This window comes from Eleginops maclovinus, chromosome 15, assembly GCF_036324505.1.
Source record: "Eleginops maclovinus isolate JMC-PN-2008 ecotype Puerto Natales chromosome 15, JC_Emac_rtc_rv5, whole genome shotgun sequence".
Taxonomy (NCBI): domain Eukaryota; kingdom Metazoa; phylum Chordata; class Actinopteri; order Perciformes; family Eleginopidae; genus Eleginops; species Eleginops maclovinus.
Window position 1 is genome coordinate 2,365,032 of NC_086363.1, and position 27,436 is coordinate 2,392,467.

At 41.8% G+C, this 27,436-nt stretch overlaps 2 protein-coding genes and 1 non-coding gene across 3 annotated transcripts in view; 2 read left to right on the plus strand and 1 right to left on the minus strand.

Moving 5' to 3' along the window:
- Positions 1–274: 274 nt before the first annotated feature.
- cad (carbamoyl-phosphate synthetase 2, aspartate transcarbamylase, and dihydroorotase) lies at positions 275–24,066 on the minus strand. Its single transcript, XM_063902578.1, has 44 exons — positions 23,691–24,066; positions 20,809–20,948; positions 20,503–20,632; positions 20,200–20,342; positions 19,890–20,031; positions 18,957–19,128; positions 17,621–17,806; positions 17,425–17,534; positions 16,664–16,806; positions 16,418–16,549; positions 16,101–16,334; positions 15,789–16,010; positions 15,494–15,682; positions 15,277–15,401; positions 14,703–14,836; positions 14,482–14,594; positions 13,911–14,075; positions 13,732–13,817; positions 13,044–13,290; positions 12,534–12,632; positions 12,120–12,344; positions 10,836–11,018; positions 10,540–10,758; positions 9,980–10,147; positions 9,703–9,885; positions 8,897–9,001; positions 8,145–8,390; positions 7,824–7,905; positions 7,032–7,198; positions 6,578–6,742; positions 6,018–6,149; positions 5,732–5,933; positions 5,459–5,649; positions 5,214–5,354; positions 4,594–4,683; positions 4,337–4,463; positions 3,926–4,116; positions 3,733–3,807; positions 3,107–3,319; positions 2,736–2,861; positions 2,434–2,589; positions 2,213–2,314; positions 1,556–1,650; positions 275–1,085 (listed from the first exon to the last, which is right to left on the minus strand). Exons 1-44 carry the CDS (start codon positions 23,770–23,772, stop codon positions 986–988), a joined length of 6,678 nt encoding a protein of 2,225 aa, XP_063758648.1. The 5' UTR covers positions 23,773–24,066; the 3' UTR covers positions 275–985.
- Positions 24,067–25,338: 1,272 nt separating this feature from the next.
- trnaa-ugc (transfer RNA alanine (anticodon UGC)) lies at positions 25,339–25,410 on the plus strand. The gene has a single exon. It is a non-coding gene; the product is annotated as a tRNA-Ala (tRNA).
- Positions 25,411–25,823: 413 nt separating this feature from the next.
- ift172 (intraflagellar transport 172) overlaps positions 25,824–27,436 on the plus strand; it is a 30,065-nt gene continuing 28,452 nt past the window's right edge. Inside the window, 4 exon segments of the mRNA XM_063901426.1 lie at positions 25,824–26,008; positions 26,463–26,606; positions 26,974–27,086; positions 27,191–27,230. Of these exon segments, the coding sequence (XP_063757496.1) occupies positions 25,970–26,008; positions 26,463–26,606; positions 26,974–27,086; positions 27,191–27,230 (336 nt within the window). The 5' untranslated portion in view covers positions 25,824–25,969.

Consider the following 27,436-nt stretch of genomic DNA (forward strand, 5'->3'; position numbering starts at 1 on the left):
AAAAACATACAAAAATAAGAAGGCAATCAAAACAAGATGTGTATTTATATATATATATTTACTTAAAACGTCACCTTTTGTTTTTGTCACTATTTTCTTTCCTTCTTTATATATTTTATTCAATATAGGGGAGTAAAAGCACACCATTCACCTCTCAAGTGTAGTGGAGTAGAAGTACAGAGTAGCATCAAATGGAAATACTAAAGTACAAGTACCTCAAAATTCTACTTAAGTACCGTACTTGAGTACTTTAACTTGGCAATGACAATGTGAATTGCAAAAGGAAATCTGTTTTTATTATTTATTTCTACACACAATACAAAGAAATTCACCAACATTTAAATCACCATTTAGGTAAAAACAATCCTACACTGCTACGGAATACAAGGCAATGACACTAAACCATCCAAATCCAAATTGTGCATTTCCACTTTCAGGTAATGTTACACAGAAAAGGTAAAGGAGACATTAGTAAATATCATTGTTATGGGTCAGACAAACAGCAATCCCTTACAAAGTGTTGTCCCTTTTAAGTATCTTAACTGGTCCCTTTAATGCCGGTACATCTTACCCAGCAACCAACACAGTTATTGTCAGAGTTTACTTAGGCTATGGCTCACCGGTGCACACATACTGCCAATACTTAACCATTGTCAACAAACAAACAAACAATGCTTAAAGAAACTCTCACTCGTACAAAAAAAGCATTTTAAGAAGCAGCTGAATTGAAAAATTGCTGTGAAAGAATGCAGTATTTTTGCAGGTGATGTATGAAGAAAAGGAACGCAAATAGTGCCGATTCAATCGTAAGGAAAGCAGCATGATGTAACACAATAATATCCCTTTATGGCTTATTGTTGGATTTTACTTTACCAGCTCCACGTTAAAGGACCAGGAACAAGAAAGCCACAGATTTCAGGAAGGAAAACGCTGTGTCTAACGAGTTGTTCCAAAAAATAAATCCCAATTTGGGCAGCGCAGGGATCTATCTGCTCAGCACGGTGGCCAGCAGCGCCATGCGGATGTACATGCCGTTCTCCGCCTGGCGGAAGTATGCCGCCCGGGGGTCCGTGTCCACCTCAGCACTGAGGGAGACAAGAGGAAGTGAGATAGAGGATACTTGTGTGGCCACAGATAAAATGTACGGTCACTTAATGGAAATGATATCCTACTTTGAATTGTGTTAGCTGTAACGTAACCCTCTGTAGATGTTTAATCTTTTGTCGTTAACTTTGTTCTTATCTTATGTACATTTACTAATTTCCGTACACTTCTACACCACGACAATTAAGAGGCATATATTCAGCTTTGTACTCCACTGTATTTACTGTAATGGAGTATTATAAGACAACAGTAATTAAAAGGATCTTTTACCAGCAATTCAGAACTGCATTATTACAATCTACTCGAGTCTAGTCTGAGCTGAAGGAGTTTCTGGTGATTCTACATGATTTTGGACCCGGAAATATCGTAAACAAAAGGGTTCAAAATACCTTAAATTATATAAATAAACCAGATTTGATTTGGAAAAAGCCCGAGACCGATTGAGCCTCACCTGATTTCATTGACTCTGGGCAGCGGATGCATCACCACCATCTTCTTCTTGGCTACAGTCATGATGTGAGGGGTGAGGATGAACTGGCCAAAACACTGAGGAAGAACAAACAGAGAGGCATGAGACGACTTTATGGAAGAGTGAACAGTCTCCTGCTACAAAATTCAGATTCAACATTAAACAACTTTTCATCTTACACAAAAATAATTCCTCGAAGAAAATAAAAACGTGTGTTTTAATATTCAATCGTTATATGGCAAATGTAAGTGTGCAATAGCCTGTTTTAGCCTAAACACGTCTACCCTGCAAATAAACTCAGACTCAAAGCTAAAAGTAATTCTTACTCCATACCGCCAACATTTCTGACCTTTAACATCTTTATTTTTTTGTCCGTGGTTGTATAATACTACCCAACAGTGTCTTCAGAAGTCTTTCAGATATTTCTGTGTGGTCTCGTGGACAGAATGATTACCTTTTGTCTGGAAAAAGGAAAAGCTAATTCTGATCCTATAGTGTAATAAAGTGATTTACGTGTAATTTACCAACTCCAAAATGTGGATTTAGTGTTTGATTACTCATTGAAAGAGCTTTGTTCCACTAGATTTATTTGAAGAGGCATTATGACATTTTTATGGGCGAAACAAAGCTTTCACTCACAGCCTTGTACTCTTCCTCAGAAGCGAACCGCTCCTTCTGGATCCTCGTCATGTAGAGGACGTCTGTCTCAGGCAGAGCTTCCTCGATGCTCTCAAACTCCTCCTGCACTCAGGGGAAAAACACACACCATCTTTGTACCACTTTTGAACAATTATTTGAACTAGAAACACGTCAGAGTAGATCGTCTTTTCATAATGTTTAAGCATATTTTAGTCCCCTACCTGTCTGATGCCCTTTGAGGCCACGTAGCTGATGATCTCAGCCGGCATGTGGAGGTTCTTGGGAGCCACGTAGCGCAGCGTGATGCGGTACTGAGTCAGCAGTTTGGCGAGAGAGTGAACCGTGCGGCCGTGTTTCAGATCTCCGACCATCGTTATCTGGCAAAAAGCATAGAAATATTAAAATATTGGTCATTGAAATACAACAATGGGACTAAAACCACAGAGTAGGGTCACTTGAGGTTGAAGGATCGTGGTTAAAATGAAGGTTTATTTTGGTGCTAAATGTTGTTCCTGTCCCTCACCGTCATGCCGTTGACCGTCCCCAGCTCCTCTCTGATGGTGAAGACGTCCAGCAGAGCCTGGGTGGGATGCTCCCCGACTCCGTCTCCAGCGTTGATCACCGGCTTACGGCAATGACGCGCCGCACTCTGGAGACAAGAAGGCAGAAACATTGAAATTCAAAGGCTTTATTCGTCATATGAAGAGAAGATTTGGACGAGGCAATTAAGAAACACTTGCAGAATTTGCAAGATGCATTGCTCTGGATCAAATCATTGTTACTTAAATGTTGATAAACTGTATCTACAGATGATCGGGGGATTAATGAAGACCTTAAAATGCACCAGCTGGTAAAAAGGACCTCGAGTTGAGGTGATTAAAAACCGATACACACCTCCACAGCTCCGGGCGTCGGGTGTCTCAGCACCAGGACGTCGGCGTAGCAGCTCATCGTCTGAACGGAGTCTGCCACAGACTCGCCCTTCTGCGTGGACGAGGTGGACTCGCTGAAGTGAACCACAGAGCCGCCCAGGCGCTGCATGGCTGCCGCGAAGGAGCTGCTGGTGCGGGTGCTCACCTCGTAGAACATGGAGGCCATCACCTTACCCTGAGGAGCGAGGACATTGGTTCGAGTGAGACAAATAATACACTTCTTTCAGGCAGAGAGACGGAGATAGTGTGGGTTTCTAAATCCCTCATGCTTGCTCTTGGTCACCATGATCTCTCCTAATTGTCAAGGTACCTAAATCACATTAACCTTGTTCACAAGACTCATGTGGAGGTTACACTGTATGATGATATTTATAAATGCATGAAGCTTGTAAAGTTGCATTTCAGTGTGTGATCTTTTCCATGCAATATCCGGCTTTTTCTGTGCTGTTTTTGGTTGTTAGGTGTACAGGAACTCTGGCTGATAGGCACTTTAAAAACTGAAGTTGTAGTTTGTTTAGTTTGTCTGCACTCTGGAAACATCCTCAGGAATAAAGTGACTTAAGAGGTGTTGGTGTTAGTGTGCATTACCTTCAGGAGGTCCAAGCTCCGCTCCTTCTGAACCATCAACCGCAAAGTGTGCGCGACATTAAAGAGGTGCGAGATCTGAAACAAAGAATAGCAAATCATATGCCTTTCTCAAATACTAAACAATTTTATTTTAGTGTGTGTGTATGTGTGTGTGTTTGTGTGTGTGTGTGTGTGTGTGTGTGTGTGTGTGTACCTGCTCTTTGCTGAACTGCCTGACAGACAGGATGTGCTGCCCGACCAGCGCGTGCAGCAGAGGAGATGTCTGGAAGTGAGACATCTGTCCTGCAGGGAGTCCCGGAGCCGACTGAGGGGACAGCAGCCGGGACAGAGGCGGGGGATGGCTATACCCGTCAACAGTGACGGCCGGGGGGAGCATCATCATCTCTGCAGGGACACAAAACACCAATCAAACACAGAAGTGGAGTATGATAGAGGGTATACAGAGTCCAGATGTGCTGCACAGGGGGTTTGAGTAGGAAGTCAACCCTGGTTTTGAACCAAGTCTTTAATAAACATCAAAGAGAACTTCATCCAACGACCGGAAAACCGTCCTTTTTGTCCGTGTAAAGACCCCTCTTGCCATGACAAACGGGCGTTGAAGTACCTGGTGTGAATCCAGGGTCTGAGGAGCGGTGGATGCGTGGGGGCAGCAGGTAGCGGCTCTCTCCGGCTATCCGTCGCGGGCTGGGAGCTCGCGTTCGGACCAGGCCGTCCCGGGGTGGAGTGGGAGTCTACGCCACAGGAAGCACAACATGCTATCACAAATACACAACCTGAACTGTTTGTTCTCCAGACCAGTAAACGTCTTTTATTTATCCAGTTTCTTTTCCTGTTAAACTTCATTTTCTCTGCTTTAAATACCATGGGAGTCTCTTTGACAGGTTCAGCAGGGGTGATGGAGGCGGGGGGCCACGTCTTCACATCCTCACCATAACCCGGAGGCACCAGCACCTAGAGAGGGAAATAAATGCAGATTTAAAAACACATTTAAATGATTATAAACTACACACAGCCGTACAAATACTCATCAATCTGTTGTGTAATCCTTAGAGGCAACACGAGCTACAATCCAGTTCAATCAGTCTTTGGCCATAGTTCAAATGTTTTCATTGGATAACGTTTAGTGAAAGCAAGTACACGTGTGCAACTGCATTTCAAATGGTTTTTATTTGGAGTTTCTAGGATTTCTATCACGATAAACAAGCAAGAGTAAACAGATCTATTCCTGTGCTCTACCTATAGTTTGATACAGCTCCAAGAAAAGCTCCAAACATGTACACTTAACACAAATGTTATAGCACATGAAGGAACGGAGCAGGGAGAAGAACATCTTATTTAACATGCCTCTTCTTAAATAACAAAAAAAACAATATAAAATAAGCCAAATAAAAACATAAAGTAAAATGAAATGAGTGTGTGTGTGTGTGTGTGTGTGTGTGTGTGTGTGTGTGTGTGTGTGTGTCGTGTGTGTGATTGCTCACCTGTCCGTCGATGTAGGCCACCTCTCCCCTCAGAACCACGCGACGCACTTTGCCCTTCACCTTCATACCCTCGAAAGGTGTCCACTTGGACTTGGTGAACTGCATGGCCTGAGGAATAACCCACTCCTGCTCCAAATCCACCTGAAAAAAGAGTCACACAAAATATAGAAGAGTGAGCATTATCTGGCAGATTTCTGTGTCTGTTTTAGCATCAAACGCTCCAAAATCAACATAAAATACTGTACCTCCACATAGGTGTTCTCCTGGACGGGCAGGTTGAAGATCTTGCGCGGGTTGTCATAGAGACGTGTGATGATGTCATCCAGAGTGAGGCGTCCGTCGCTCACGGCGGTCAGCAGGAGAGGCAGCATGGTCTCCAGGCCGGGGTAACCAGGAGGGGCATTCTCCCCGGTCTTCTCTTCTACAGAGTGGGGGGCTAAACACAGAAAAACACCACATAACATAAAGACTGGTGCATGGAACAGACTTGGGCATGCTTATTTCGACTGCTTTCTCACCGTGGTCTGTGGCGAAGCAGTCGATGATGTCCAGGTTTTCCCACAGCGCCTCCATGTCCTCCAGTGACCCCAGCATGGGTCGGACCTGCGCCCGCCCGTCACCGATCCGATTGATGTTCTCCTCGCACAGGAAGAGGTGGTGAGGAGCCACCTCACATGTGACCTGGATGCCCTTCTGCTTCGCTGCCCGGATGATCAGAATCTGAGAGGTAAAAATGTGAGATTAAAAAAAGGCATCAAAGTGTTTATTCATTCCTCCAGTTTTTCTGAAATATCTGTTCTTTACCTCCTCCCTTTTGGCGATGTGGCAGATGTGGACCGGCCGCTGGTACAGCTGAGCCACCATCAGGATGGCAGCCACCGTCTGCTTCTCAGCATGAGCCACGATGGGCATCTGCTTCGGCCACTTCTCAAAGTGCTGCAGGAACAGAGAATGAGTTTAGTAGGCTGGGATAACTGAGGCACGTTTCAATGGAGACATTAAGGTTTTTTTTAGGCAATGGCTCTAGGAAATGTCAAAATGCAAAGACGTGAGGAGGAAAAAAACACTTCAAAGTCTAAATCTTTGTCTCAGGGTCAGTTTACTCAATTTGAACACAAAAAAAGAACAGCAAATTACTTTAAAAATAGAAAACTACAAATCCTGACACCTATTTTCCCTTCTTATAGTTCTAGAAAAGCCCCATAATAACTACACTACACAAATATATATAAAAGGTTGAACTAAAGTGGATTGTATAAAGGCCCCAAGGAATAAGGAATAGAGGGTTAGAATATACTAAATTAATGAGACATGATGATACTTTATTGTTGAGTTAAGTCCAACATGAACAAGGTGAGACGTACCTCCATCCAGAGAGCCACGTTGTCCATCTTGAGGGTGGAGTACGTGTCGTTCAGGTACATCTTCAAGCCCACCGCCTGGCTAGCGATGGACGGCAGGACCGCGGCGTTGTCTGAAGCGGCGCCGAGGTACAGAGCGTAGTCGCAGCGGCAGCCCGCCTTGGCCAGCTGAATATACGATAAGATTTAATGAGTTTTAGTCAACTTTGATTGAATAGACGGCATCACAGGGGGTCCCACAAGTTCTTTTAAATACCATAACATGTTGCATCACGGAAAGGGGTCTTTGAGCATTTTTCACTGAATAGAAACATGCCCTCTATCGCACATCAGATGTGGGATTTAGCTCTGCATTTAATTGCATTTTCTATTCTTCAATTTGAGGATTGACACAGAGGAGTGCTTCAGCTCCTTAAATCGTGGGACCCTGTACTGTAGCTCCGAGATGTGGGCTTACCTTCTGCACGAGGGTCAGGGTGCTGGCGTCGGTGATGGCGGGGGACGTGTTGGGCATCGCACACACCATGGTGACCCCTCCTGCCAGAGCAGCAGCTGTGCCGGAGGAGAAGTCCTCCTTATGTGTGGCCCCGGGCTCCCGCAGGTGGACGTGCACATCGATCAGACCTGAGAATCAACGAGGAGAAGAAGAAGACTTGAGCTTTGAGATATTTCTCGACACGCTATTGTATTTGAATCCCTGTAAACATTATTTCTGGAAGTAGGAAAAGGCGTTTAGGTGAAAACAGGTACTGGTTACTTAGAAAATCTGATAATATCGTGCACATTAGAGTGGATATGAACACATTAAGGGATTAGACCTTACTCTATATACGTCTGTATGGCATGTTTATAAGCAGATCAATAAATTAGGACCAGAAATCTAACACATTTTTGTTATAGAGCTAAAAGAGAAGCATAAAAGTGACCTACTTTTATACTGTTATACTACTATATACTGTAATTATTTTGGGGGTTTCTTTACTTATTTAATATTATTGTTTTATTCTCTTTGACTTAATTTATTTATTATTTTATTGCCTGTGTGGAAAATGTGTTCAGTGTTTGGAATAAGTGGGACAAAAGCGGTGCATATTGCTATCATGCTCCTGAAAATTCAATGAATATATAAAAAGAAATAATAATAATCTCTCCATTTCGCAGCTGCAGACAACTGAACGGAATGTCTCAAATTACCCACAATCCTTCAAATTAAGATCAATTAACAGTGTTTTTCTGCCTGTTGACTCACCCGGCAGACGGACCAGCGTCTGTGATGTCATGCTGTCGATGTGAGTCTTCACTGGGGGGGTCCGACCAATCTGATGAAGAGCCTGGAACACACATTCATGTTACTTACGCTGTCTTTCAACAAGGAGCCTTAGCAGACGACTTAAGAACATTTTAACGAAAGCTGCAGTTACCTAAACATTCAGCAGAGGCAAACTGTGTGAAAGTATTTGTGGAGCTGCAGATAAGTCCCGTCCTGCAAATCAAATCCTACAGACTTCTCTAATCACGCATCTCCTTTCTGCAGTACTAAGCACTATGAAATTAAACAGGTATATCCGACCTGCACGAAGAGCTTGGTGCACTTGATGTCGATGATGAGCGGCACAGAGTAGTCGATGGCCATGCGTCTGGTCCGGTAGCCTTTGGTGACGAAGGAGGAGAGCCGGCGGCCCCCGCTGTTCCTCATGGACAGATTGATGACCAGGTCGAAGTGGTTCTCCTCCAGGTAGTTCATGATGCTGCGCTGCTTCTCTTTGTTGGGACAGTCGCTCTCCTCCTCCTCGAACGGCCAGTCCACTGCTTTCACCTGAAGCAGGGACACAATGTATTGTAACCTGCTACTAATGTTCTGGTTTTAGATGATGACTGGTCACTTTATAACTTCTAATTATGTGTTACCTGACCCATGTATCCACTGGCTACATGATTGCATGTTATTTAGAACTCCTGATATGGTTTTTTCATTTGGCTCAACCTCTTTGAAACACATATGACTGGATACATCTGTTTATATTTATAGTAAACTGTGCAAATTAAAGTGGATTAGCTGTTATTTATTGTGACATTTCAGTGTAAAATAGTCAAATACAGACAATCTAACTAGAAGTTTACATTATGCTGATGTTCATTCAGAAAGATCCTATTATATTTGCAAAAATGCAGCTAAAAAAACCCACCAGAGATCCAGACTTTCACTCCAAATGTAAGTTATAAAGAATGATTAAATATCTGTGAGAGTAAAAGAACTTGATTAGCTGACTGACCTGAATCCTATCCTGCAATTAAGTGATGAAATGTTTGAAAATACATTACCTTGACTCCATGTTCTGTGTAGAAGTCTGCAGTCCCCAGACTGGCGTACAGGTCGTAACCCATCGACTCCAGAGCCTGCACCGTGGGCAGCAGCTCACTCTTGTTCTGGAAACACATGCATATCAATTATATTGTCTTCAGAGAGAGATGTGGGTTAATGCACAGCTATGAATAATTCAATCATTCATCTAATAAACATAAGAAATGGTTCACGTTTTCTCCATAACTGTGGATTCTAATTCAGCCTCCTGTGTATTTTACATGGCGAGTAACCACAATAGATAAAGACACAAGTCATTATAAAAAATCCTAATTCTTTTCTGAAGTCCCATTACTGTGTCATAGTGATACATCTAAATATACAGCTGTTTAGTTATGTTAATTTGCTTTATTTGCAGAAATGTTGAGACAAATATGAGATTTTTGTGAAGTTGGAGCAAAGAGAGTTGTTTTCCAACTACTGTGGATCAAAACTCCTGCTGTTCTTTGATTGTATTGGGACTTATGGTTAATTAGAATCCTCCATTCCTGGTTCCAAACTATTTTCATCATGCACACAGCATCATGTGACAGATTTGTTTTGGGGGGGAAAGAGCTGCCACTTATTTCCACATGGCTCGCTGGCCTCAAGCACCATCTGTTTACCGCCATGCAAGGCTGTGAACGTGCTGTACCCTGCCACTGTGTACCTTGTTCCACTAAGATGCATCCTTTAAACTGCCAGCTGTGCGGGATGGAGACACCTTCCACCTGCACGAAATACATAAACTTCTGGCTAAGATAAATTAGGTAAAGAGAGAGTGTACCTTATAGCTGCCGATGGAGAGCAGGATGTTCTTTTGGGGGATTTTGAAGCCTGTGGAGAGCATGGCTTTCAGGTAAGCCTCGTATCTGTTCTCCCCGAAACAAGCCACCTCTCCGGTGCTGGTCATCTCCACCCCGAGCACCACGTCCGCTCCGGCCAGCCGGGAGAAGGAAAACTGGGGAACCTGGACAACGCATTACGTATATTTAGGAGGATATTCAGCGAGGTGACAGGATAATGAATGGTTGCATTCGCAGATTTAAGCAAGACTTATTTACCTTGACTCCCACTATCCCTTTCCCTCTCATCAGCCCAATTGGCTCCACTTCCTCCCCCACGATGGCCTGAGTCGCCAAGGCAACAAGGTCCACACCGAGCGTTTTGGAGACGAAGGGGAAGGAGCGGGAGACTCGGACGTTGCACTCGATCACCTTCAGCTGGTCATCCTGAGGAGGAATAAAAGAAAAACCACAGCATGAGATAACTGGTTTTAATAGAGAATACAAACCTCAATCCAATTAACTTTCATAGTTAATACTCTAAAATACATGGCAACAGAATGAATATACAGTTTTACCTGTTCTAAATTCTGTAAAATGACTTAAAATAATCTCTGAAAAGGATATTTTCCTCTGTCTTTAAGTGGTGATCAGTGGTCCCAGATCAGGCCATAGTTCACTTAAATAATTAACACAATTATGTAGATTTTGCACAATTAACTGTACTGTTTTAAGCTGTATGCTCCTGCCCAAAAGACAAGCAAGTAACTGTTGCAACTATGTCAAAACAAATGTGGATTTATGGCCCGTTTCTGTGCCTGAAACTTCCTGACTCTCACCTTGGCGATCAGCTGCAGGTTGAACGGCCCGGTGACCTGCAGCTCCTGGCCGATGGCGTGCACGATCACCTTGATCCTCTCCATCGTCTTCTGGTTAATATCCTGCGCGGGAGTCACCAGTGTGGCGTCTCCAGAGTGGACCCCGGCGTTCTCCACGTGTTCAGACACCGCGATGGCGATCACCACGCCGTCACACGCCACAGCGTCCACGTCTATCTCCTGCAAGACGTATAAATGTTACAGAAACTTGGGGACAAGAGCCTAACTTTAACGTCTTACAGGGGTTTCTTTCTAACCTTGGCCTCCTGGATGAATTTGGAGATGACTACGGGGTATTCTTTGGACACAGCGACAGCGTTGGTGAGGTATTTCTCCAGGTCTGCGTCAGTGTAGGCCACGTTCATGGCGGCTCCGCTCAGAACGTAGGACGGACGAACCAGGCAGGGATAACCCACCTTCTTACAAAAATTCATGGCAGACTGAAGGAGGGTGAAAGGGGGAAATAGATGCAAGGACAAAGTTAGTTAGAAAGATGTTAGCACAGAAAATAAAATAGGATATTAAATACTGAAAATATAGTCTTCCACTACAAAATGTAATTTGCTCATTTATTAAGCAATTTAATACAATTTCACAGACATTTACTGCTTAATTAAACCATTTTCAATACAATAAATCATCAAATGTATGCTCCTATTCTTTAAATTAAAATGCGTTTTGTCCCACATATAAATTCATTCAATTGAGTTATTTATTTATTACTATTTTATTTAGGGTATGCAGAAACACTCCAAACAATATGGTCATGCAAACAATACAAATACAATTTTCAAGATAAGTTAATGAGCAAACACTTCACAGCTTCATTCAGAATGTTGATATTCAGACATCATTTTATTTATGCTAAAACATAACATTTCTGCACAGATGTAAATAAAAAAAGATAGATATTATTGGTATTTTACAAATTGTAGAAATTAAACATTCCATATAGTGGTTGCTTAAGAAAGTTCCCTGTCATATGTGATCCGAACGTTTCCACCAGCTACAAAACAAAAAGAGTCAAGAGGAATAATTTCCAAGATAATAAAAGATAATATTCTGATGCTTTAGCGTTGATTTAAAAAAAAAGGTAGAAAAAACTTCTGATGCTTAAAAAAAAACCTGGTAAATTAAATTAAAAAAAATACTTTTTTCTGATTTAATTTGATGCATCACCTCACTGAATTCAAATAGAGGATTTTAAAAATATTTGTTTACATTATTAACAATAGACATAAAAAGCTAAATTCAAAAACGTTCATAAAATATGGACTTTCAAATCCTGCCTGAAAAACCACCTTTTCACCCTGGCCTACTCTGTCCCGTCGCTACTCCAAATTGATTGTTGTTTTTGAATCTTTGGGGTTTTTTTTAAGTCTGGAATTACTGTTTGACCTTTGTTGTTGCTTGTTCCTAATTATGCTCTGTAAGGTGTCCTTGAGAGCATTCAAAGGCGCCCATAAATAAAATGTGTTATTATTAAAAGCTTTACAAATATAATAATAATACGAAATAAATGAAACCCCATTCTGCTGTACCTCGGTGTCGGAGAGCTCCTTCCACTGCGGCTGGCTGATCCCGATGGTGTCCAGCATCCGGGAGAACTTGAACCGGTTCTCGGCGCTGTCGATGAACTCCGGAGACGTTCCCAGGATGCGGCACTGCTGACGGTGCAGGGACATGGCGATGTTGTTGGGCAGCTGGCCCCCCATGGAGAGGATCACCCCCTCTGGGTTCTCCCTCTCGTAGACATCCATCACCACCTGAGAGATGGACAGGACACTCCTTAAAAATACACTTTTAAAACCTGATGCACATCTTAAGGTACGGGTTAATAAATCCAGAGTGAGACGCCAATTAACTGTGTCCTTAATTTCAATAGAGTTCAATTTAATATTTAAAAACCACCCAAACCAAACACATTCTTATTATTTTGGGACTTAAAATCTTACCTCAAAGGAGATCTCATCGAAGTAGAGGCGGTCACACATGTCGTAGTCTGTGCTGACCGTCTCCGGGTTGTAGTTCACCATGATGGTCTTATAACCCATCTGCAAAACATGAGAGAATGTTAATAAAATGATAGATGTATTCATGTTCACTGCTTAGTAAGGCTGCATGTTATGTCTGCAATAAAGTAAAGAATATCTTATTTATGTAACTGTATTTAAATCTAAATATCTATCTATAATTTAATCAGGTTTTAATGAGAATTCAATCATTTAAAATCTAATTATTATGTTAAACAATTATAAATAATGGTCCATTTCTTAAATGTTGATTTATTCTGAATCTTCTTAGTATACTCATTTTTTCATATATATTTTATTAAATTATTTTGTATTTTTATGTAATTTAATACATTATTATTTAATTCTAACAATGTTCTAAGTCCTTTTCAATTTGCTAATATTCAATACTGTTAAATTGTTTTGCACATTATTTGATCACATCAGCCTCACCTTCCTGAGCTCAGTGATGCATCCCACTGCACACCAGTCGAACTCCACGCTGCTGCCGATGCGGTAAACCCCGGAGCCGATCACCATGACGTGCTGATCCACGAAGCCCAGGTCGTCCTCGGTGCCGTGGTACGTCAGGTACAGGTAGTTGGTGAAGGCGGGCCATTCAGCCGCCACCGTGTCGATCTGCTTCACTACGGGCAGGATCAACCAATCTTGACGCAGCTTCCTCACCACAAGCTCCGTGCTGTGGGACGGAGAATAACAGTTAGGATGCGAGGGGATATACTGGGGATAAGGGTAATTAGAAATCGAAAGATAAAGCTAATTTCAGAACATCAATTTTGAGAATAAACTGGCGACTTCATGTAAAAAACAAACAACAATTAAGCTAAAGATGAAAACATACTACTATATAGGAAAGTAAGACATGTATGGATATTGTAAGTAAAATAAATAAATAGGTCAATATCATAATAAATACAAAAATAGAAGATTTATGCCAAATGTAGCCATTAAGTCATTTCCATGTGCAGTTCATGGGCAGGTAAACACTTAAATGTTGTTGTTTATTGACATGGAAAAACATTGCTTCACTTTGTATCCACCCCCTTGCAGCACAGGGCAGCTGCAGCCTGAGAGATATGATGTAATGCGTCCTCAGGCCTGCATCGTGTTTCCCACTCACCTCTGCACAGCCTGTGCTATCTGTTTGTCCGAGAAGCCCAGTTGCTTGGCCTTTCTCATCACCTCTGGAGGCATGGCAGTCTCGTCCTGACGGGAGGAACAATGTCAACAAAAAACACACAAAGACTCCAGAGAGGAGGAGAGATGCTGCTCAGGTTGCTGATCAGTTTCCATGCCTACCTGGTTGTAGGTCTCCAGCAGCTGCTCGTGGTCCGTGATGTTCTTCATCTTGTGCAGGAACCAGCGGTCGATCTTGGTCAGGTCGTACAGCTGATCCACTGTGTATTTAGCTCTGAACGCCGACGCCAGAACAAAGATGCGCTTGTCTGTAGGAGTCTGCAACTCCTGGAGGGAAGTGGGGAGAAGCAAGGCACGATCAGGGACTATAATTGAGAAGAATTATTGTTGAGTCAGTCATTTCTCAGCTGTATGCATTTAGACAAGATGAGCCACAGAAAAAGTGTTAGTAGAAGATCATTTTCACACACGAAACACATCAAAAATTCCCCAATTAAGGCTTCAATCAACACTATATTATCTACCTGACAGTGTACTGGTTCAGTAGCCCATTAGCACCATCTGTTGACCCAGTTTGAAACGTCATCATTGTGCAACTGCCTTTGGCCGCATGATTGTAGTTCAAATATAAAAGTCTTAACAACTGAGCTCAAAAAGTCAGAGAGGAAGCAGTTTTTTCACCAAGCATTATGGAACTTTTTTCTCACTTATGTCTTGTTACTTTCTTCCTTACCTCTTCAGAGACGGGCTTGATGGTGTGGTCGAAGCCGACACAGTTCTCGTCCACCATCCTCAGAGCTTTCTGGAAGGCCTCCTCAAAGCTTCGGCCGATAGCCATCACCTCACCTGTGGGGACGAAGATGAAGATATACTTACTGCATTTTGAGAATAAGAAGACCAAGGTTCCTCTTCCAGAAAGCATACAGTTAATAAGTTATATCCAGGGTCTCTTACCAACACTCTTCATGGAGCTGCCAATCTTGGTGGAAACCCGGAGGAACTTGCTCAGATCCCAGCGAGGAACCTTCACCACACAGTAATCCAAACTGGGCTCAAAGTTGGCCGTTGTTGAGTTGGTGACAGAGTTTCTACAAAAAAATAAGAATGATTTACAGATTTTTTATTACTAAATCACACAATTCCTGGAGGGATTGATGAAAAGTCAGGAAAATAAAGAGATTATTTAGATTAAATTTGAAAGAAGTGAACAAAACTCTGGCTATGCAATACTTTAATACACAAATAGAGTTTTTAAATGAATATTAAACACATATTTTAGATTGTCTCTCCAAAAGGTATCCAAGCTCAATCCTCAGTCCTTTTAGATTACATTAGATGTACTTTATTCGTCCCAAATTGGGATTTTTTGTCAAAGCAGCATGTTAACAGGAGCATGACACAGGAGTCATAAATATAATAACAGAGAAAAATAAAAAGGCATCGATCAAAATAGTATAAAAAATAATACAAAGGATACAGAATAAGAGTTCATTTCCGTTATAACCATTATAATCTAAATGATACGTACTTGAGTTGTGGCAGTGGGATCCCCAGGCCCAGTTTAGCTGCTACATACGCCAGAGGATAACCAGTCGCCTTGCTGGCCAGCGCCGAGCTCCTGGACAGACGGGCGTTCACCTCGATGATGTAGTACTGCAAAATATCCACATGCATGCACAAGTTTTAACGAAACGTGCAGGTGTTTGATCTTCTGTAAGAACATATTTCTGTGTGATATCGTGCACCTGTTCAGACTCCGGGTTCAGGGCGTACTGGATGTTGCATTCTCCCACAATGCCGAGGTGCCGGATGACTTTGATGGCGGTGTTTCTCAGCATGTTGTACTCGTGGTCGTTGAGCGTCTGACTGGGCGCCACCACGATGGATTCTCCGGTGTGGATGCCCAGAGGGTCGATGTTCTCCATGTTGCACACCTGAGCAAGGACAGCAAATTATCTTACCATCGGGAGCATGGCATAGCAATTTGTCCTCCCCCTGCAGAGTTATCAAACCATCATCATCCGGGTCCTCTTTACTCACGGTGATGCAGTTGTCGTAGGCGTCGCGGACCACCTCGTACTCGATCTCCTTCCAGCCCTTCAGGGATTTGTCCACCAGGACCTGGGAGGTGTGGGCGAAGGCGGCGGTCACCAGGGAGACCAGCTGCTCCGGGTTGTTGGCGAAGCCCGAGCCCAGACCCCCGAGAGCGAAGGCCGAACGAACCATGACGGGGTAACCGATACGCTCTGCTGCCGCCGCCGCCTGGAGACACATGAATGGAGGAAATGTAAAGTCTGTGTGTTGTCTGGGGAGCTCGTTCCACCGGTTAGGATGGAGGTAAAGCTTCCTCACCTGCTCCACGGTCAGCGCCGCCTCACTTGGAGCCACGTGCTCGTTGATCTCCTCCATCTTCTCCACAAAGATCTTCCTGTCCTCCGTCATCTCGATGGAGGCCACCGGGGTTCCCAGGACCTTCACCTTGTATTTCTCCAGGACTCTGAGCCTGGTGAGCTCCACGCCACAGTTCAGAGCCGTCTGCCCGCCGAAGGTCAGCAGCACGCCGTCCGGACGCTCGTTCTTTATCACCTGAAGAGAGGAAGGAATTCAACAACATATTCTCTTCATGGGTATCTCCTCTTTAAATCAGAGACACAGGAGTTCCTCTGTACCTGAGTGACATATTCTGCGGTGATGGGCAGGAAGTAGACTTTGTCAGCGAGGCCTTTGGACGTCTGAACGGTGGCGATGTTGGGGTTGATGAGCACAGTCTGGATATTCTCCTCCTTCAGAGCCTTGATAGCCTGGAAAACAAGACAAACATTGCCATTAAACCTCCTTCATTGCATCCCATGGCATCTTTTTTTTAACTCACAACTTCAGAATATCTTTTAGACTTTAAGGTGTTCCTGACAGACCTGGGAGCCGGAGTAGTCAAACTCCCCGGCCTGGCCGATGGAGAGTCCTCCAGAGCCCAGGATCAGAACCTTCTTGGGGCGACACACTTCCTCAGGCTTCGGGGAGCCCGGGTAGGTGAGGTGGTCCAGGACACGCTGCTTCACTGAGAAAAGAAAAGGAATCCATGCAAGGGATTACTTTGTGTTGCTAGAATAATGAGTGTTGGGGATGTGTGAATTGGAAAAAATAACTAATTGTGATTTTTTTTCTACTTTATTTGTGATATTTGAGGAAATCATCATTTTTTTTCAGGTAAATGATCAAAGTCTGATTTTTTTAACTTGGTTATTGTTTATTTAATCTGTCTAATGTCATTTGTGGGCAGGGAAAATTGATATAGGATGATATTTGCCACATCATTTTGCTTTATCCACTGCAATTTGGATATTGAATGAGTCCATATTGCAAGACATTTGAACAATTGTGCAGCTTTAATAACTGTAATGCACCTTTATTCAACCATTTAAATACAACTCAACAGCGAACTAACAGTTGCTATTAATAACTTAAGGGTGTAAAAACATAAACTGCTTTACTAGAAGGCTGGGATGGATTCAGACAAGATATTAAAGTTCAACCCAACGGAAGGACACAGAAACCTAATCGATCAGAGAAAAACAATCAAACAAATTACAAAAAATGTGTTTTAATGATGCTTTTAAATCCAAATTAAGTGGGTTTTTTTAAAGCTGAAGTGAGCAGTAAGAACTGTTGTTGTTACCAGATGTGGTCACGTTTCCCTCCTTGTGGTCCCTCACGGTGTCCAGGAAGACATCGAACAGACCCACCAGATCTGTAGGGCCGGCCATGTGCTCCGGGTGGAACTGAACACTGGAAACAGATAAAAGGTATTTAAATCACATTGTGTATTCACTACGAGGCATCTATGTGCTTTACCCCCAGGGTCCCTGCGTTACCTGAAGAGTGGTTTGGTGTTGTGCACGATGCCCTCGTTGGTGTGATCGTTGGCGTTGGTGAACAGGACGTCCCAGTCTCTGGGCAGAGTGCCGGGGTCCACAGCGAAGCCGTGGTTCTGACTGGTGATGTAGCAGCGACCCGTTCCCTTGTGGATGCACGGCTGGTTGTGGCCGCGGTTACCGTATCTAAGGGACGAGAGAGGATGAATCAAACATGTGGGATTATACTCTGGTACATTTTGACGATTAAAAGAAGAATATTGGACGGTTTTATTACTAGTTGGCGAGTATGGAAAGGTCATAGTGTACATTATTTGTGGTAGTAGCTGGATTTGTAGTATAATTCTGGGTTTTAATGGATACATCCTATAAATGAATGCCTAATGAGAGGCTAAAAACCTTCTTTGTATGTGTATTTTCAAACGTGACTCAAAATATCACCCGTCAACAGGAATATCTTCCCACAAATACCAATATCTGTCAAACCACACATCCGTTTCCATTGTGAATGATACTTTCTGGAAGCATTCTGGGTGTTCTGTGACTTATAAAGTATAAATATTACAAACTAAAAGTAGAAAATGCATGTTTATAATTTGATCTTTGTGGAAATACAACATTTGTCCAATAGATTTTTGAAAATAAAGGATTTTTGTGCCCTAAAGTCAACCAACGAACATCTAAAACAAGCTCATTTCTGGGAAATAAAAGTCCTTATGATCCTTTTAATTTAAATAATTTAATTTGACAGGGTGTTGACATGCTAAACAATGTGTTTGAACAGAATCAAATGTAAATTAGGAGACATTAAGAGGGGGCTTCAAACTGAGAGGTAGAGAGGCAGATGCACCTGCAGGTTTTTAGAAGCCACCCTGTGAATAATCTGCATCTCCCACAATTCCTGTGTTTATCGGGATGCCAACATTCCTACTGTCAGTGGGAACATTTTCTGTCCGCCGTGACCTTCACAGCGAGCCTGATAAAGCCGCCTCACAGATGCGACTGGGCTCTGCAGCGGGGAGAGGGTAGCGGCTTGTCTTGCACAGCGGCTTGTTTGTTCAGCCATTCTCATAACAACACGGCACCGCTCGTTCAGGAGAGGCCAGACTGCTGAGAACAGCACAAATCTGCCGTTCACGAGAAGAAAAAAAAGTGCGGGAATGAATGTTTCAGGAGAGAGAGGGGGGGTTTAGAAGAGGTTCCCCGGTTCAGGTCACTGGGGCCACATTTCTGTCTTTGTCCTGTTCTGGGAATCCTCTACAAGCTTTGCATCAGACTGACTGACTCCAGATGAGAGTGCATAGCAACAGTATGCCCTGGACACTGGGGTACTAACTTCATCTTGAAGGTCTTGGATCCGATGACTAAAGACAGCAGCTGGTGTCCGAGGCAAATACCAAAAACGGGCTTCGGATGATCCACGCAGACCACCTTCCTCACGTTGTCGATGGTGGCCTGACACAGCAGGGGGTCCCCGGGGCCGTTACTGATGAACAAACCATCATAATCTAGAAAAATAGAACCTGTGTTATCTCTGATGAAATTTGTTGTTGGAGCTATACTTTGATTTGTATTATAATCAAACATTTATTTTTGTAGTTTCTATGCTTTTATTTTGAAGGCATGTTTGGGTACTGGGTGATTAGGGCACCTGGTGTAATTGTGTATATATTGGAGACAGGTTGTGGTGGGAGCAGAGCACTAGAGGGTCTTTTACCAGTCCGATAGAGTCAATCAATTGGAGTGCCATAGGAAAGGCTCTAGAAAAGCAAGGATTGGAAACTGTGTTCTTTGTTAATAATACTACAAATAAACGCACAAACGGTGACGTGCCTGGACTTGGATCATTTTTCCTGCGTAAGAGTCGCTATCTGGTGCCTCAGCAGCAGTTTAGTTTTAAGTTAATCTTCCTTTATAGATTATAGGATTTTTGCTGCTTAACAATATCACACCGACAAATACAGTTTGATTAATAACGGCCTTTTATTAGCTCAAAACTAAAACAAATGATGCTTTATCTGTCTGTGTTTCATTTTGCAGTGTCTCAAGCAGCAGTAAACCATCTCCAGGAACTTTTGTGAAACAAGTCTTAATGAATTTGCATGAAGTTGAATAGAATAGCCACAACAATTGATATTTTCTGCAAAGGTAAACCATAATTATCCAGATATCTTCAAACCAGATTTCTCTTTCATTATAATACAATGAACAATTTGCTCCTGCATATCTTAGTATAAAGTCAGTCCATTGTTAGCAGTGTGTGACTGACCTTTGCTGTCCAGCGGGTGATCCCAGGGTACGACAGTGACACGGGCCCCCCGCTGAGCCAGGCAGCGGATCTGGTTGTATTTGATGCCGCAGTCCACCACTGTGATCCTCAAACTCCCGCTGGGGTTGAAAACTCTGGGCTCCTGGAGACAATCAGAGGAGAAGTGATCAAATAAACATGTCTTGGAGTCAAAATACGGACTGTTTGCGGCTATATTTACATGCAGTAAGAGGAAAAGCACACTATCATTGCATTTACTATCTTTATTTTGAATCTAACTCGTAGGTTTTTCAGCATCTGGATGAGTTACCTTCATGGAGACCTCCTGAACCAGGTTCCTCTTGTCTGGGTTGTCAAAGGGGATACTGTTCTCAGGGGTCCCGTCCACAACCAGCTTCCCCAACATGGTGCCCTTCTCTCTGATCTTTTTGGTCAGACTGCGGGTGTCAATGCCTGGAGAACATGGAAACAACACATCATTTTAAATGCTGTTACATCTTGTTATGAATGAGGAGTCAAATTGTGAATGATCCTCAACGTGTGTTCCAATTTCACTCAAATCAAGCGTTTAATTCAGCATTATTTCATCAGTTCTAGAGCTATATTTCCTGACCTTGTATTCCAGGAATGCCTTGCTCCTTCAGCCACTGGTCCAATGATTTGACTGAGCTCCAGTGACTGGGACTGTCCGACAGCTCTCCGATAATCAGAGCTGCAGCGTGGATCTTTGACGACTCGAACCACTAAAGAAGGAAACACAAATACAAGAAAACCCATCAGTGTGTGGTGCTGGCATGAGGGAAAGAAACATCATCATAAAGATCATTTTTTATTGACAACCAGGTCAGACTTCAGCCTCTCAGCGACTTATTGCTCCCGCTACACGTTACTTAGTTTAAATCGCCCAATATCTGCCCACCTTGCTCAGTCCGAACTCCCCCTCTTCGTCCTTCGGTACTCCATAGTTTCCCACCAGAGGGTAGGTGAGGGTCAGCAGCTGGCAGCGGTAGGAAGGGTCAGTGAGAGCCTCGGGATAGCCCACCATGCCCGTCTGAAACACTGGAAACACAAAATATTCAATTATATTTGAGTGGAAATTAAGTTATTTCACACATAAGAGGATTTATAGGTCACTGACACCAATATGCACACACTTCCTCCACATTAATATAAGTTAAAGCTGTATTTTCCTTGCATTATGCAGTAAAATACAAGTGGTAATATAACTGTCTCTGAATGGCCTTTACTCAAGTGCTGTACTTAAGAAAGATGTTGAGGTACTTGTACTTTTTGGAGTCATTTTTCAACTTTTCACACTTCATAAAAGCTACCCAGCAGTATGTCAAGTAAATAATCCCCACCTTTACCAAGTGCAACATTGACATTAATGCATTAATAAGAATTATAATACAAAAGGGTTTAAATGGGATATGGGCCAAACTGGAAAATTAGTACTTTTTGAAATTAAAGTATATTTTAATGCGACTTCTTTTGGACTTTTACTTAACTAACATCCGAGTACTTCTTCCACAGCTGGTTTTAAGGCACTCTGCTAAACTACCAGCAGAGTTACATTCCATTCTGATGCGTATAGATTCTCCCGCCATTAAAAAAGTCCCTAAAATGTAATGCTGCCTTGCTCATGGACACAAGCACACGCCCAATCGAGCAAAGGGCATCCCATTATAGAATCGACATTGCTTCATCTTTAATTTGGCACGCTTTTCCCACGATGAGATGATCTATTTCAACATAGGTCAACTTCATGTCCTCTCATGTGTCTGCACAATAGATACCACAGGTGGTTTAATAGCTAGGAGAAGAGTACGGATGTTTGAATTACATAGATTATGATTTATCTGTATTTGACATTTACAAGAACATGGGTAGTGTCATGTTAATTACAAGCACGCCAAACGACAATGTTAGCTCGCTCAACATTTAACTGATAGATAACTGAAGGGAGTTTGGTGACACGCTCAGGAGAGTGGAAAGTTACTGGGCAGAGGTGGGAGAAGTACTCAGATCTAGTACTTGAGTAAAAGTAGAAGTACTCAGATCTAGTACTTGAGTAAAAGTAGAAGTACTCAGATCTAGTACTTGAGTAAAAGTAGAAGTACTCAGATCTAGTACTTGAGTAAAAGTAGAAGTACTCCGATCTAGTATTTGAGTAAAAGTAGCAGTACTCATATCGTGTACTTGAGTAAAAGTAGAAGTACTCAGATCTTGTACTTGAGTAAAGTAGAAGTACTCAGATCTTGTACTTGAGTAAAGTAGAAGTACTCAGATCTTGTACTTGAGTAAAGTAGAAGTACTCAGATCTTGTACTTGAGTACAGTAGAAGTACTCAGATCTTGTACTTCAGTAAAAGTAGAAGTACTCAGATCTTGTACTTCAGTAAAAGTAGAAGTACTCAGATCTTGTACTTGAGTAAAGTAGAAGTATTCAGGTCTTGTACTTGAGTAAAGTAGAAGTACTCAGGTCTTGTACTTGAGTAAAGTAGAAGTATTCAGGTCTTGTACTTGAGTAAAGTAGAAGTACTCAGGTCTTGTACTTGAGTAAAGTAGAAGTACTCAGATCTTGTACTTGAGTAAAGTAGAAGTACTCAGATCTTGTACTTGAGTAAAGTAGAAGTACTCAGGTCTTGTACTTGAGTAAAGTAGAAGTACTCAGATCTTGTACTTGAGTAAAGTAGAAGTACTCAGGTCTTGTACTTGAGTAAAGTAGAAGTATTCAGGTCTTGTACTTGAGTAAAGTAGAAGTACTCAGGTCTTGTACTTGAGTAAAGTAGAAGTATTCAGGTCTTGTACTTGAGTAAAGTAGAAGTACTCAGGTCTTGTACTTGAGTAAAGTAGAAGTACTCAGGTCTTGTACTTGAGTAAAGTAGAAGTATTCAGGTCTTGTACTTAAGGAAAAATGAAGTACTCAGGTCTTGTACTTGAGTAAAGTAGAAGTACTCAGATCTTGTTCTTGAGTAAAGTAGAAGTACTCAGGTCTTGTACTTGAGTAAAGTAGAAGTACTCAGATCTTGTACTTGAGTAAAGTAGAAGTACTCAGATCTTGTTCTTGAGTAAAGTAGAAGTACTCAGGTCTTGTACTTGAGTAAAGTAGAAGTACTCAGATCTTGTACTTGAGTAAAGTAGAAGTACTCAGATCTTGTACTTGAGTAAAGTAGAAGTACTCAGGTCTTGTACTTGAGTAAAGTAGAAGTACCAGAGTGTAGGAATACTCTGTCTCAGTAAAAGTATTCTACATGTTCCTCCAGTGAAAGTAGAAAGTACTCTCCTCTAAATGTACTTAAAGTAGCGACAGTAAAAGTAGTCATTGTCTGATTGGTCCATTTCAGAATAATATCTCTGATCTGTTTTATAATGATTGATCATTAAAGTGTTCTCAGAGCTGGTAAAGGTGCAGCTAGTTTGAATGGCTTTGTATACTGCAGGGTAGCTGCTGGATTTACTGCAGGTGAACTACAGTCTGATTTAAGGGCTGATTATATTTACCATCATTAATCCAAATCTGCCTAGCAACTAAAGGGATTAAATACATGTAGTGGATTAAAAGTGTACTCAACCACAGTACTTGAATAAATGTACTTAGTTACTTTACACCACTGGTATTAGGGAGGGTGAGTTTGGCGCTTGGCAACTTTGATCCAAGATAGTCGTGGCACATTGAGGTATTAAATGTCCAAAAGTAAACAAACCCACATGACCTAAAGTTAGCTACTACGCAGGTGCATTTTTTTAATGAGCTAGCTTTAAGTAGCAGCATGAAGTTATACATTTAAAAATGACGTACCAACTTCTCCAGTCACTGACACATTTGCACCAAAAAGAAGGCCTTTGAAGGTGGTCCCGTCCTCTAAAATCAATGTTGCCATTTTTCTCTCTCAGATGCTAAAAACTGTAAACCGGAAAAGTGATGGATGAATTGATGAGTCTCCACGTGAAACACACGCCGCGCGCTGCAGATGGAAGAGGAGTCCTTTCAAAAAAAAAAAAAACTACCAATAAAAACCAGATTTGAAAGACAAGAAGTTATCTATCAGTCCACTTAATGAATCCAGTTAAAGTTAGGCAATAGAAATACAAAAAAAAACACGTATTAGGATCTTTTGAGAGATAATCGGACGGGAGGAAGAGAGGAGACCGTTCCACACGCGCCGCCAGCAGTGTGGAAGTCTGCACAGGGCCTGGGCCGGTGAGATTGACGTGATGACGCGATGGATTTCCGGTGAAGACTTTCAAAATAAAGCTACATACATAGATAGATAGATAGATAGATAGATAGATAGATAGATAGACAGATAGACAGATAGACAGACAGATAGACAGATAGACAGATAGACAGATAGATAGATAGATAGATAGATAGATAGATAGATAGATAGATAGATAGATAGATAGATAGATAGATAGATAGATAGACTTCCTTCAGGCGACTAAGAAGTTCAGATTTAAAGATGTTGTATGTAACACATACACTTGATTTGATTTGTAAAAAGAACTGTAATGCTCAACAGATAACTCATATTAATACATCTGTGCAGTGGGCCAATGTACTTGTTCGGTGTTCAAATTGGTCGATTTATGTGCATCACATTTTAGGAAAATATATCATACCTCCTAGTACATGCGTTTAGTTTATGCGTGTTGGGCTTTATTTTGAAAGCTGAATGGCAAGTTTCCGGTTCAATGGATCTTTAACACATGTTGGCGCCACTGTGACGTCATCACGCTCGTCAGAGTTCCTGCATCAACTCAACAGCTGGAATTTGGTTTGCATCCACTAGGCTGGCGATGACGGTCAAAATATCCCTAACGTTGTTGGCAAAACCAAGATAAAATGTGTATGTGTTTATGATAAGAACAATTATACATTTGGTAAAAAGGCTAGGCCATTTTTTAGTAGGACAATTGCAATAGAATGGAAGCAGGTTAGAAAACGCGTTGCTTCCAGAAATGTTTGATCTCAGTTAACAATAAGCATTAAGGCTCACATTTGCTGAGTGAGGAACTTTTCTTTCAACATTTTGACCTAAAATGATGTGTAAAGAGTTAAAGTTGTGGGGGTTTAAGGTGTCTCCAGATGTCTGAACATTCTGTCCTATACATACTGAAACATTTGCATTGTTACTTAGCTTCAAAAAAGGTGGGATATTCGATTTGAAAGTTGAATACACCCATGTTGTATTTTGGAGATATGGAGCAGTTCATGCAGTTTCTAGCTGAAATCAAGAATTAGTCAAATATTTTGAAATGAAGGAAAATTACGAAATGTGGAATATTTTATATCATATATTTGATTGAGGAATATATACCTAAACATCTGTTCGGTTTCTTACATCATTAAAGATATATAAATTATAAAATTCATATCAAACGCATAACAATGTAATATTAGTAGTAGGATTAAATAGATATCTTCCGGAAGTGGTTGCATGGAAGGGGATGTAGCTCAGTGGTAGAGCGCATGCTTTGCATGTATGAGGCCCCGGGTTCAATCCCCGGCATCTCCAGGATATCTTTTTTTTTCTGTACCAATGGACAGATGGACGAGTAAAGACAGTTACTGACTGTTAATTTGTAGTCTCTCATTTGCAATACATATAAATCATATCAAATTTGTTTGGATAAATGTCGCTATATAATTATGACGAGATCACATCTTTTGAAACAAGAAGTCTCTGAAAATCCTTATAAATATTGATCAGAGGCCGCTCGCACATATATGTTGGTGTTGATCTACGTTATTATATTGGTGAGTTGTTATTAAACATTTTAACGTATTTATTAAAAACAATCACAAACTGTTTTTGACTAAAACACGTGTCGAGACATAGAGCATCTGACATTTCCCACAGCTCTAAACGCACCATAAGGCCGCCCCGTGCCCGCCCCCCCCTTCCCAACAGTAACTAAGGAGATCTGAGTTCTGTTTACTACAAAGATGTCCTCCCTGCTAGCTGCTTTTTCGAAGCTGCTCAACATAATGTAACATACTCTAAAAACAGATTGCACTTTATATCGGTACTAATAACGTTCTTCCCTGTGCGAGCTTCCTAAAGACTTCCGAAAATGCAACTGAGGCATCTGAAAACACTGTTAACACCCCAGGTAGGTCCAGTGACTAGTTAGCATTATGCTAACTGATGCTCTGGAGCAGCATCAGTTATGTATGATTGTGTACCGTTAATTACCTCATAATAACATGTCGTAATAGCTGTAACAAAACACGAATTCCCTAAGTGGTTTTACTTATTTAGATTGATTTAGTATTACGTACACATTTTAAACTTTACACTTTGCTCGCTAGCTTCTGCGGTGCTTATTTGGTTGGAAAACTATAATCTTTACATTTTTGACTGTCTCTTACAACTTATTTCCGTATGTTGTGTTTATGTCTGCACCATCACACAGCAAGACGAATTCCTTGAATGTGTAAAACTGTACTTGGCAATAAACCCGGTTCTGATCTGATATGATTAGCTTCAACAAGCTAATGAGGGATGCTCTGTTAATCATCGACCTTTGATCGCCTCTGACTTTGTTTATGTGCCTTTCTTCACAGGACAGTGCTGCCAAAGTGACATGCATGGCCTGGGCTCCGAATAACACCAAGTTCGCTGTGTGCACGGTGGACAGGGTGGTGCTGATCTATGATGAGCAGGGGGAGAGGAGGGACAAGTTCTCCACCAAACCCCTGGACTCCAAGGTGAGACAGAGGGGCAGCTAGCCTCATGATGATGAATGCATGAAGCAACACTTATTATATCAGTTTGCACCCCTAGAGATTAGTGTACAACACACAGTAAACCAAACAATACCAAACCCAACACGACAACTAAATCCTGTTCATGGCACCTCCAAGTATATTGTAAGTTATAAAATAAAAGGTGTTACAGGTTTGACTTCCTTCTGCTAAAAAGTTGAGAGGAATATTATTTGAACTGAAACAACATCTCAGTCTTAATTATACAAAATACTTCTCTTTACTCAGCATTTTACTCACTTTTAAAAATAGTATTATGAATGAATATACAGGTTATTGTCAATAATAATCCCATCTGCTCTTTCTTCAGTATGGGAAGCAGAGCTACATTGTCAACGACATGGCGTTCTCCCCCGACTCCACAAAAATCGCCATCGGCCAGTCGGACAACATCATCTTCGTGTACAGGATTGGAGAAGATTGGTAACGTCCTTTGGCTGTTTTCAGATCTCATTTTAATGTGGATTCTGTTTTCTACATCCATGCATGCAAACAGGGTTTATTGATCAGTTTAACTTCTCTCCTAGGGGCGACAAGAAAGCTATTTGCAACAAATTTGTTCAGACGGTAAGTTAGCACACTGTTTTGTTGGCATGCTGAAAGAGGCAGGAGCTGTGGTGTAAAGATAGATTTTAGATAAAGGTACAGGGTGTGTTCTTGTCTTAACTGAAATTATTGTCAACCGTTTTTGCAATCGTATCTAATAAATATATGACAACGAGTAATGCTGCGTAGTTCTTGCTGCCAATTTAGTGTTTCTGTTATATCATTTA